Source organism: Chiloscyllium plagiosum, unplaced genomic scaffold (genome assembly GCF_037043375.1).
Source record: "Chiloscyllium plagiosum isolate Xiang-an unplaced genomic scaffold, Cpla_swu_hap1 HiC_scaffold_13, whole genome shotgun sequence".
NCBI lineage: Eukaryota > Metazoa > Chordata > Chondrichthyes > Orectolobiformes > Hemiscylliidae > Chiloscyllium > Chiloscyllium plagiosum.
The window spans coordinates 79,252,301-79,265,041 of record NW_028270151.1 but is presented as its reverse complement, the minus strand read 5'-3'; the positions used below and the strand labels follow the sequence as shown (position 1 = coordinate 79,265,041).

General features: G+C 43.6%; 1 protein-coding gene across 22 annotated transcripts in view; it reads left to right on the top strand.

The window, feature by feature from the left end:
• The window catches only part of kif1aa (kinesin family member 1Aa), a 374,456-nt gene that overhangs the window by 301,112 nt on the left and 60,603 nt on the right, over positions 1-12,741 (top strand). For 16 of the 22 annotated variants that reach the window (XM_087993839.1, XM_087993838.1, XM_087993837.1 and 13 more), the window contains 4 exons: positions 1,005-1,167; positions 5,036-5,126; positions 6,975-7,093; positions 9,176-9,231. In XM_087993839.1, coding sequence (XP_087849965.1) covers positions 1,005-1,167; positions 5,036-5,126; positions 6,975-7,093; positions 9,176-9,231 — 429 coding nt within the window. Of the gene's footprint in view, positions 1-1,004; positions 1,168-5,035; positions 5,127-6,974; positions 7,094-9,175; positions 9,232-11,845; positions 12,041-12,741 lie in introns of all 22 variants that reach the window. The other 6 variants (XM_087993824.1, XM_087993823.1, XM_087993822.1 and 3 more) reach the window with 1 other exon arrangement.

The window sequence follows — 12,741 nt, the reverse complement described above, 5'->3', positions numbered from 1 at the left end:
GATTACTTTTCAGACTGGAGGCCTGTGACCAGTAGAGTGCCACAGTGCTGGGTCCACAGCTTTTTGTCATTTATTTAAATGATTTGGATGTGAACATAGGAGGTATAGTGAGTACGTTTGAAGGTGACACCAAAATTGGAGGTGTAGTGGACAGCGAAGAAGGTTACTTCAGATTACAACGGGATCTTGATCAAATAGGCCAATGTGCTGAGAAGTGGCAGATGGAGTTTAATTTAGATAAGTGAGAGGTGCCGCATTTTTGGAAAGCAAATCTTAGCAGGACTTATAGACTTAATGGTAAGGTCCTAGAGAGTGTTGCTGAACAAAGAGATCTTGGCGTACAGGTTCATAGGTCTCTGAAAGTGGAGTCACAGGTAGATAGGAGAGTGAAGAAAGTGTTTGACATGCTTTCCTTTATTGGTCAGAGTATTGAGTGCAGGAGTTGGGAGATCATGTTGCGGCTGTACAGGTCATTGTTTAGGCCACTGTTGGAATATTACATGTAATTCTGGTCTCCTTCCTATCTGAAGGATGTTCTGAAACTTGAAAGAGTTCAGAAAAGATTTACAAGGGTGTTACCAGGGTTGGAGGTTTGAACTATAGGGAGAGGTTGAATAGGCTGGGGTTGTTTTCCCGGGAGTGTCGGAGACTGAGTGATGACCTTATACAGGTTTATAAAATCATGAGGTTTATAAAATCACCTTCCTGTACACTATGGGAAATTTAGCATGGCCAATTTGCCTAACCTGCACATCTTTGGATTGTGGAAAGAAACCCAAGCAGACACAGGGAGAATGTGCAAACTCCACACAGACAGTTCCCTGAGGCTGGATTCAAATCCGGGTCCCTGGCAATGTGAGGCAAAAGTGCTAAACACTGAGCCAATTGTGGGTAGGACTGAGTTTAATCATTTCAACTCAGTCCAACCCCTCCCCCCCTTTAAACTTAGATGTGCCTCTGCCTTTCGGGGAGTGCCCATTGATTTCTTTTTTTGCATTCTGCAGCAACCCAGGAGGAACCTGATAGTCCAGAGAAGTCCCCGGTAGACACACAGATGGATGGAATCGTAGAACATCTCAAAATCGGCAGCAACTTCACTTTTAGAGTGACCGTTCTACAGGCCTCGAGTATCTCGGCTGAATATGCTGATATCTTCTGTCAGTTCAAGTAAGTTGCCCATTGCCATTCTATATCCATGCTATATGGACCCATTGCCATGTCGATAGAACTCATAATGGTCCCTGTACTTTCAAAAACTGGAGAGACCATCCCAGAGGAAAAATGCGGTAATGCTGGGAAATGAATGTACTGCTCATAGCGGAGTTCCATTTTGAAGTGCTGTATGTCTCATTTGCCAGCTTTGGTGATTTTTTCATTCTGGAATATTCCATCTCCTCATGGCTGTGTCAGTGGGATCAGAGATATATCTGAAATATTGCCGAAAAGCATGATTATTTAATATTTGAGTTTGTGTAGATCGATTTACCTGACTATACTGGCTGCGTTATTAATATATACATCACTGTAGCCATGGAAACCATGCTAAATCTACTGATTATCACTTGTTGAGGAGTTTTGAACTATCCTTGCTGCACACATCCTTTGTGGAAGCTGGTTAATGTCTCTGGTTTCTGAGTGACCTTGGTCAAGTCAGACCTAGCGTTGATTCTTGACAGTGAACTGACTGGCAGAATTATTGTAGAACACACTGGATGCAGCAAGGGTGGGAAGTGATCCTGTTGGCAGTATCCAGAGGTTATCCAGTGGAGCAACTAAAGAACAAAGAACAAAGAAAATTACAGCACAGCAGGCCCTTTGGCCCTCCAAGCCTACTCCAGATCCTCTATCCAAACCTTTCACCTATTTTCCAAGGATCTGTATCACTCTGCTCTCTGCGCGTTCATGTATCAGTCTAGATCCATCTTAAATGTCGCCATTGTGCCCGCCTCTACCACCTCTGCTGGCAATGCATTCCAAGCACCCACCACTCTCTGCGTAAGAAACTTTCCCCTCTCACTTTACTCTCTTAAACTTTCCCCCTCACCTTGAACTTGTGACCCCTAGTAATTAACTCCCCCACTCTGGGAAAAAGCTTCTTGCTATCCACCCTGTCTATCTCTCTCACCTTTTTGTAGATCTCAATCAGGTCTCCCCGCAACCTCTATCGTTATAATGAAAATAAGCCTAATCTATTCAACCTCTCTTCATAGCTAGCACCCTCCATACCAGGTGACATCCTGGTGAATCTCCTCTGCACCCTCTCCAAAGGATCCACACACTTTCGACAATGTGGTGACCAGAATTGTATGCAGTATTCCAAATATAGCCAAACCGATGTCTTATACAACTGCCAACTCTTGTACTCAATACCCCGTCCGATGAAGGGAAGCATGCCGTATGCCTTCTTGACCACTCTATCGACCTGCGTGGCCACCTTCAGGGTACAATGGACCTGAACACCCAGATCTCTCTGTGTATCAGTTTTTCCCACGGTTTTTCCATTTACCGTATAGTTCGCTCTTGAATGGGATTTTCCAAAATGCATCACCTCACATTTTGGATTGAAATCCATCTGCCATTTCTATGCCCAACTCTCTAAACTATCCATATTCTGCTGTATTCTCTGACAGTCCCCTTCACTATCTGCTACTCCACCAATCATAGTGTCATCTGCAAACTTGCTAATCAGACCACCTGTTCCTTCCTCAAGATCACAAAGACATGTGGTCCCAACACGGATCCCTGTGGAACACCACAGGTCACAATTCTCCATATTAAGAAACTCCCTTCCTCTACTACTCTCTTGCCCAGCCAGTTCTCTATCCATTTAGCTAGTCCACCCTGGATCCTATGTGACTTCACTTTCTCCATCAGCCTTACTGAAGTCCATGTATATGACATCTACAGCCCTTCCCTCATCAATCAACTTTGCCACTTACTCAAAGAATTCTATTTGATAAGACATGACCTTCACTGCACAAAACCATGTTGCCTACCACTGATAAGCCCATTTTCTTTAAAATGGGAATAAATCCTATCCCTCAGTACCTTCTCCAGCAGCTTCCCTCCCACTTACGTCAGGCCCCCCAGTCTATATTTATTTGGGTTATTCCTGCTACCCTTCTCAAACAAGGGGACAAATTGGCAATTCTCTAGTCCTCTAGGACCTCACCTGTGTTCAAGGATGCTGCAAAGATATTTGTTAAGGTCCCAGCTATTTCCCCTCTCGCTTTCTTCAGTAACCTGAGATAGATCCCATCTGGACCTGGGGACTTGTCCACCTTAATGCCTTTTAGAATACCCAACACTTCCTCCCTTCTTATATTGACTTGACCTCGAGCAATCAAACATCTTTCCCTAACCTCAACATTCTCATGTCCCTCTCCTTGGTGAATACCAATGCAAATTACTTATTAAGAATCTCACCCATTTTGTCTGACTGTACGCTCAACTTTCCTCCTTCGTCCTTGAGTGGGCCAACCCTTTCTCTAGTTACCCTCTTGATTCTTATATATGAATAAAAGGTTTTGGGATTTTCCTTAATCCTGTTTGCTAAAGATATTTCAAAACCCCTTTCAGCCCTCTTAATTCCTCATTTCAGATTGGTCCTATTTTCCCGATATTCTTCCAAAGCTTCAGCTGTTGCAGTCACCTGGACCTTATGTCTGCTTCCTTTTTCCTCTTAGCTAGTCTCACAATTTCACCTGTCATCCATGGTTCCCCAATCTTGCCATTTCTATCCCTCACTTTCTCAGGGACATGTCTGCCCTGCACACTAATCAACCTCTCTTTAAAAGCCTCCCACCATACCAAATGTAGATTTACCTTTAAACAGCTGCTCCCAATCCACATTCCCCAGCTCCTGCCAAGTTTTGTATAGTTGGCCGTCCCCTATTTTAGCACTCTTCCTTTAGGACCACTCTCATCTTTCTTTGTCCACGAGTATTCTAAAACTTGTGGAATTATGATCACTATTCCCAAAGTAATCCCCTACTGAAACTTGAACCACCTGGCCGGGTTCATTCCCCAATACCAGGTCCAGTATGGCCCCTTCTTGAGTTGGCCTATTTACATACTGGTCTAGAAAACCGTCCTAGATGCTCCTTACAGATTCTGCTCCATCTGGACCTCTAACACTAAGTGGAAAATTAGAAATTAAAATCTCCTATCACCACCACCCTGTTACTCCTACATCTTTCCATAACTCTTTACATATTTGTAACTCTATCTCATGTTTGATGTTGGGAGGCCTGCATACAGCCCCAACATTGTTACTGCCTTCCTATTTCTGAGCTCTGCCCATATTGCCTCACTGCTCGAGTCCTCCACAGTGCCCTCCTTCAGCACAGCTGTGGTATCCTCTCTGACCAGTAATGTAACTCCTCCACCCCTTTACCTCATTCTCTGTCCCGCCTGAAGCATCGATATCCTGGGATATTTAGTTGCCAGTCATGCCCTTCCCTCAACCAAGTCTCAGTAATAGCAATAACATCATACTCCCAGGTACTAATCCAAGCTCTAAGTTCATCTACCTTACCTACTATACTTCTCACATTAAAACAAAAACACCTCAGACTACCAGTCCCTATGTGTTCATCAACTGCTCCCTGCCTACTCTTCCCCTTAGTCATGCTGACTTCATGATCTAGTTCCTTACAGGCTTTAGTTACTACCTCCTTACTGTCCACTAGCCTCCTCATTTGGTTCCCAGCCCCTCCCTCGTTTGTTTAAACCCTCCCCAATAGCATTAGCAAAAGCAGCCCCAAGGGCATTGTTTCCAGTCAGGCCCAGGTGTAGACCATCCAATTTGTAATAGTCCCACATCCCCCAGAACCGCTCCCAAGGTCCCAAAAATCTGAATCCCTCCCTCCTGCACCATCCCTCAAGCCATCTCTAGACCATCTCTATTCCAATACCCACACATTGCAGCCAGTGTCATTCTGAATTGCCTGATGTTTCTGTTCAGGGCTGATAATATAAATGAAAAGAACCTTCAATGAAAAAGGTGAAACTGTGATTTTTCTCTCCTTTCCAGTTTCATTCATCGTCAGGAAGAAGCGTTTTCCACAGAACCACTGAAAAACACAGGCCGAGGCCCCCCACTTGGTTTTTACCATGTCCAAAACGTGAGTAGCACAAATGAAGGTAGAATTGTGATCATGTAGAACTAGATACAATCCCCAGTCTAACTGCTGGTTTGTACCAAAGGTCTTTTGTAAGGTTTTCAGTTTCTGAGAGTTCGGGAGCTTTCATCATATTAATGATATTATTGACAGATTGATGATTGCATCGTGTGTTTGGACCAAAACTCTTTTCATGTCCATCTAAAAGTAAATGTGATTCAGTGGAGATTGGAAGAAGAGTCGAAGCTAGTGGCTGAAGGCTTGGTCAAAAAATTTAGTTGAGGAGGTTTCCAAATGAGTCATGAGTGACAACCAGGTACAAGAGTTTGACAGAAAGTTCCAGATGGTAGACAGGATATTGTAGGACTGATGCTGATGAAATGGTAGAAGGAAACAGATGCAAATAAATCAGGTAATGTCTGCTCCCAGGAGATCAGGAAGAAATACCCCAGATGGTATTAGGCAACAGTAGTGACCCCAAGTGATGAGACAAGGATTCCTTATTCATGCTTGCAGGCGAGCCCAGGTTCCAGCTGCTGCTTCTTCAGTGTTGGACAGCTTTCAACGGAGTACAGATATACCAATGTAGCTCCCAACCTTCCTTCACGTATTATAGAATGGTTCAATGGAGAGTACAAGAGGACATGCTGGGAGCAGCACTAGACATACCTAAAAATGCGGTTCAGTCTGGTGAAGCTACCAGTCAGGACTACTTGCGTGCCAAGCAGCATAAGTAGCAAGTGACTGATAGAGCTAAGTGATCCCACAACCAACGGCTCAGATATAAACTCTGAAGTCCTGTCTGATCCAGTCATGAATAACGGTGTAAATTAAACAATTCGCCGGAGGAGGCTCTACAAACATCCCCATCCTCAATGATGGAAGAGCCAAACACATCAGTGTAAAGGATAAGGCTGAAGCTTTCACAGCAATCTTCAGCCAGAAGTGTCAAATGGATGATCCACTTCAGCCTCCTCCAGTGGTCCCCAGCATCACTGATGCCAGTCGTCAGACAATTCGATTTACTCCACGTGATATCAAGAAACAGTTGGAGGCACTGGATACTGCAAAGGCTATGGGCCCGGCCGATATCCCAGCAATAGTACTGAAGATGTGTGCTTCAGAAATTGCCTCTCCCCTACCAAGCTGTTCCAGTATAGTTACAACACTTGTACTTACCTGACAATGTGAAAAATTGCCCAGTTATGACCTGTATACAAAAATCAGGACAAATCAACCCCATCCAATTTCTGATTCATTCTACTCTTAATGATCGATAAAGTGATGGAAGATGTCATCAACAGTTGACATGGTGGCTGGATGGTTAGCACCGCTCCCTCATCACGCCCAGGGGCCCAGGTTCAATTCCAGCCTTGGGCAACTATCTGTATGGAGTTTGCAAATTCTCCCTGTGTCTGCATAGGTTTCCTCTGGGTGCCCTGGTTTTCTCCCACAGTCCCAAAGATGTGCAGGTTAGATGGATTTTCCATGGTAAATTGCCTATAGTGTCCAGGGATGTGCAGGTTAGATGGATTGTCCATGTTAAATTGCCTATAGTGTCCAGGGATGTGCAGGTTAGATGGATTGTCCGTGGTAAATTGCCTATAGTGTCCAGGGATGTGCAGGTTAGATGGATTCGTTGGGAAATTAGGGTTACAGGGATGGGATGAGGGCCAGGTCTGGTTGTGATGCTCTTCAGAGGGTTGCTTTGGACTTGGTAGGCTGAATGGCCTGCTTCCAACTGTAGGGGGCTCTATGATTCATGATTAAATGTTAAGCATCACTTATTAACTCTTGAAAGCTCAGTTAAACAAACATATATACGATGAAAGCTGTACTTGTTTTTTACAGATTGCAGTTGAAGTAACCAAGTCCTTCATAGAGTATATTAAGACTCAACCCATTGTATTTGAGGTGTTTGGGCACTACCAGCAGCACCCGTTCCCACCACTCTGCAAGGACCTCATCAGGTAGATGTTTCAATAGGTCTTGTTATCTTCAAGAACAATGTTCCTTTGTTTTGTTTGAAGCTCAGCATCAATGTCTCACTTTTCATAGTGCGGAATGCTATCAGAGATTCTGTTCTTACCTTTATCCTTCTGTACTGTGGTATGTGAAGTGGATCTGAATTAACAGAACCTCTTGGTGCTAATAATGTAACACCACAGAGGAGGGTGTACATGCAGATCCAATAAGGACTACTGCGTCCAATGAGCTGGAGGGTACAATGCTGCTTCCAGCCCCACCTACCCCCCCAACCCAAGTGTAGATACCCTATCCCAACCTGAGCACAATGGACCCTAAGGGCCCTAGGACCCAGGTTTTTGGGTCTTGACATAGCCCCCACTTCCCTGTTCCAACCCTATGTGTGCAACATCTAACAGCAAGTTATGAAAGGCACCCAAACCTTACTGCTTAACTGAAGTGACTCGCAGGTTGGAATCAGTGAAAGAAATTAGCTTCATCCTAGGGTGAATCCACCACATCCTGACAGTGAGCTTCTCAAGGCAGCGGGGCATTAACTTATGTGTCTCCGAGAGAGCGGGTCACAACCACATCCATAAATAAAACACACACACACAAAAACATACGCATGCACAAAAACACATGCACATAAATAAAACACACACAAAAACACACAACATACACACAGAGACAAAAACACACACAGACAAAAGCGCACACACACAGACAAAAACACGCTCACATAAAAACATACACACACAACATACACAAGTACAACCTTATTGCTAGAGAATAATGCATTTGTGAAGAAACTGACTTAAATACAATGGAAAAATTAATTAAAACCACATTGCAACACAATTGGTCCCATTATTCCAATCAGGAACACCTTCAGGCAGCTGTGGTTGCTAAATCCCTGTTGAGAAAGACAAACAAATCCTTTTGGCATGAACCCTGAATCACTCATGCACAGCTAAAAGTGACTAGTAGAAATGGCATTCCAACTCATCCTGAGCTGAAGAAATTCCAGACAGAGTAAGTTAAAAATCACATAACACCAGATTTTTAACTTTGTCCACCCCAATCCAACACTGGCACCTCCAAATCAGACAGAGAAACTACTCTTGTTTCTCTTGCTCCTTTTCCATCTCCCTATCCTTTCGATCATGATCCAGATCTGGCAACTTTGTCAGTGTTGCCCCTTGACAGCTGGGCTAGTGGGATAGCCATGCCTCCAAACAACGCTGTGTGGCTACAGAGCAGCCAGAGAAAGAAGGGATAATCATGGCGTAAACCCTGGTATTTGGGATGTTCAGTCTTTGGCTGCTTGATGATCAAAGGAAAGGAGTGACAGATATCTGGGCGAGACAGGTTTCCTGCCCAATGTGAAGCTCAGAGATGAAAGAGGTCTCTGCAAACCCTGTCTGATTCCTGGAACCAGGGAGTTGTTGGCAACAGTATGGTTGGCACACCCACCTCCCTAGCCCTCCCATCCCAGTTCTCTGATCTCTTCTTCCCAGTGAAGTTGTAGCTCTGGGACAGACAGTGGGATCATGGTAATGTTACTGGTCTGGTAACCTGAAAGCCCAGCCTCTGAAGACACAGGCTACACTACAGTAGCTGGTACGATTTAACTTCAATGAATAAATCTGGAATATAAAGCTAGTGTCAGTGTTGGTACCCATGTGAACTATCACCTTTTGTTGTTAAAACCCTCGTCTGGTTCACTGATGTCCTTGGGGAAGAAAGTCTGCCATTCTCACCCACTCTCGTCTCTGTTTAACTCCATGTAAACCAGACCGCAGTAAGGTTGGCTTTTCTGAAATGGTGCACTTGGTTCAAAGATAACCAAGGTATGGCAAATTCCGGCCTTGCGAATGATGCCCAGCTACCCTGGAGGGACGTAAAACAAAAACAATTGCATTTACTCAGTGTCAGACTCCACACCTCTCAACTAAAATGGGAACTGCCTCAGGGTAACCATGTGCTGATAAAGTCTTGGCTCAGGGATCTGTTTTTGACTAAATGATTTTCTTCACAATGTATCCGAGATGGAATTCACCTGGTCTTTTTCTGTTTTTAACTAGCCCCCTGAGACCATCTCGTCGACAGTTCCCCCGCGTGATGCCCCTGTCTAAACCAGGTAAGGGGTTTAAAATCGCTCAATGCTTTATTGCAGTGAATGTAAGCATCGAACTGTACATCGTAGCCATATGGAGGATTAGAAGTTCATATCGAAACAAACAAAGCAGTAATCTTGAGATACAACATTCTTTACTTAATTCATGTCTACAATACATATGTCATCATTGCTATAGATGGCCTACCAGAAATCCTGAGTGCCCAGCTAATGCAGTAAATGAAAGGCAGCAATCCAATCTTTAATCCCCCCGCTAAAGAAGCTGGTGATCAGCTGGAGGGGGTGCCAGGATTGGTCCAACATACTTGAAGAGGCAATCAGCAATTGTCACTCTGATGCCAAGAGGAATGGGAGTGCTCGCCCTGATTACTCAGCACTCACCCAATCACACCCATTTCCTCTCACCACTCCACTGCCAACTAGTCGCCTCTCCACACCTCCTGAGATTTACCTACAAAATATAGCCACCAGGAAAACAGCCCAACACTCAACTTTATAAAAGGGACACCTCCAATGTTAAGGAAATGAGGAGCCATGAGCTCAGCTCAGGCAAGCGTTGTTGGGATGCATATTGTTGCCTTGTCATTGCTACAGACAAATACAGTCAGTACAAGCTCTGAAACCACATTAAGATAATCCATGGACTTGGCACAGGGACTCAGTGGATTATGGTGGTATTTGAACTGCACAGGCCAGAAAGATCTCACACCCTGTCTGATCTGTTCCCAAAACATAGCTGTGTACTAGAGTCATCTGAGGGCAATTGGTGCAGTGATGTTAACAACCTTCAGGACAGGACGGGAAATGTGAAAACAAGCATGAGGACAATGGTTTACATTCAACAGAATGTATGTGAATTAGCAGATGAGTTTCTGTGTGTCAGGAATTTCAGAAGCAGGCAAACAGTTTCTTAATAATATCAATGTGAGACATTAGGCATTTCAGTCTGTATTAAAGTTCCTCCACCCACCTCACCATCCTTATCTCCTCACATTACATCAGTAAATAGTTTTTTCTGAATCTTTCTGCACTAACCTGACAGCTATTGTCACTACTATATTTTCAGAGGAGACAGGCAATGTATCTTTAAGACAGGTGGCATCATGACATTTGACATTCCAGTATAAACTGCCCACCTCATCGTCAACAGCCATTAATGTTGCAGCGGTAGCAGTAATTACAGTAATAGTCAGCAAGCATTGAACCTGTACTAAGTTGGAGATACTACAACAGTGTAAATAATTAGTGTTGTTCATAAACTTAAAGACATCTTTCTCAACAAGGACCTAGTCTTTGTGGTATATGTTGCATCGGCTAATGTCTAGGGGAGCATAACAGACCATATTTTACTGACAGTGGTGTTGTTCCCTGCATCGACCATTATTCTCAAGTTCTCTACATTATCTGAGTTCCAGTTTTTAACATCAAACTCTCTACCTTACAATAACAATGAACCGCAGGCTCTTGAAATTCCACTCACCATGCTCTTCATGTACTTCATTATCATCAGCTCCCCTGATGATTATTGTTCCACTCCCTCGTATGTTTGCTATATCTTTAGGATATGTATTCAAACAGCAATAAAGAAGTGTGTTTATATACAAGTCTTTTTGTTTCAAATGCTGCAGTTATTTAACTAGAGGTTGTGTACATGCTCAGCATTGGTCTAATAAAACAAAGCCAAATGTACACTGATGTTTTCTTACACTAGACTCACAGAAATGTACATCCATTGTAAGGTACAATTCTTTAACCTGGAACAGTTACTGTGTAATGGGGGTCCTTTATTCTCAAAGAGCTCAGAACACAATTGTAGCATGAAGTTTTTTAAATCAAATGACCAGACAGAATACAAACAACCTTATCGATGGGGGTTGGAAGTATGTTACAGAAATACCTCGAGGAAGAGCTCGTCAGCTCCTGGTCATTTCTGGGTACAGTGTCTCATTTTCGTATTTAAGGATAACCTCTTAGGATCATGGAGCTCAAAAGAGGCCATTCCACTCATTGTATCAATTGTAGACCTTTGAAAGACCTATTGAGTTAGTGTCAGTCCTTTACCTTTTTCCATATTTGTTTAACGTTTAAGGGTATAGGGTCGAGAGTGTGGTGCTGGAAAAGCACAGCAGGTCAGGCAGCACCTGAGGAGCAGGAGAATCGATGTTTCAGGTGTAAGCCCTTCATCAGAAATGAAAGGATATAGCTCTTTCAGACAGGGCATTGCAGATTACAACAGCTTAAAGAAAATTTCCCTCTTGATTCTTTTGTGTTTTAGCTTAATGATGAAGACTCTAGTTACTGACTCTCCAGCCAGTGGAAAGTTGTTCTGCATCCAGATGTTACTGGGGTTGGGTGGAGATACATTAGCCTGTTCCAGATGTGTGGGTAACTATTTTTATGTCTGGTGCAAAGCTGGGGGCTTGTATTTTGTGGAAGATCCCTTTTATACTGAAATAGGTCTAGGTACTAGAAGGTTCATGTTTATTGTTTTAATCTGTTGTACATATTTCTCGACATACCTCATTAATTAATAAGTTATCCTCTCCTTGTCAGAATCCATGTGATTTTCATATTTCTGTTGTTTTTTTGTTTGTTTTTCATCTCTCATACCTGGCAGAGAATGAGAAAGCAATTGTTTTGATTAAGCACCTGATGCCTGATGGGTTGAATCTCCCATTCCTGGACTCGCTGTCCATGCACGCCATGTCTGCGGCTAGCGTCGCTACTTCCTATCTCTCCGAGGACAACGTACATGACCCCTTGCCCCTTCCTTCCTCCCCTGGTTGCGCTGTCAGGAAAGCCCAGATGCATGGTTCGTAATCCTGAACTCTGATGGAAAGTCTGTTTCATTGGATACTTCACCGCATTCAGCTCCACATGTAATTGGCTGATTCATCTTCCAATCTCCAAACAATTTGGTATAACCCCCATAAGGAGAAAGTGAAGACTGCAGATGCTGGAGATCAGAGTTGAAAAATGCTGCGCTGGAAAAGCACAGCCGGTCAGACAATGTCCAAGGAGCAGGAGAATTCAAGCATGAGGTCTTCATCAGGAATCATGTTGAAACCTTATAAAGAGTTCTTACTCGAAATGTTGACTCTTCTGATCCTCAGATGCTGCCTGATCTGCTGTGCTTTTCCAGCACCACACTTTTTGACTATAACCCCCATAAGGATTGGATATTTCAACCCAACCAACTCATTGGATGCTTCAACCCCACTCCCTGTTACAACTGGACTTTTCACTTCCAAAGCCTGTCATGCATTTTGTGAAGGAGTTTCCTCATCCTCCGTCAACAATTCACCTTCCTCAAAGACAATTCATCTTTCAAATTTCATACATTTGGTACTTTACTTCCTGCTTCAAATAAGCGCCTTCCAGTCCCTGTGCAACTGGAGATTTGTTCTCCGCCGCACTCCACATATAATTGAGTAAATTCTCTCACTCTGTGTTTGATGGTGAAAAGTACCTCCCAAGTGTGCTTTGCCAATTCTCCTTCCTCTACATCGTATA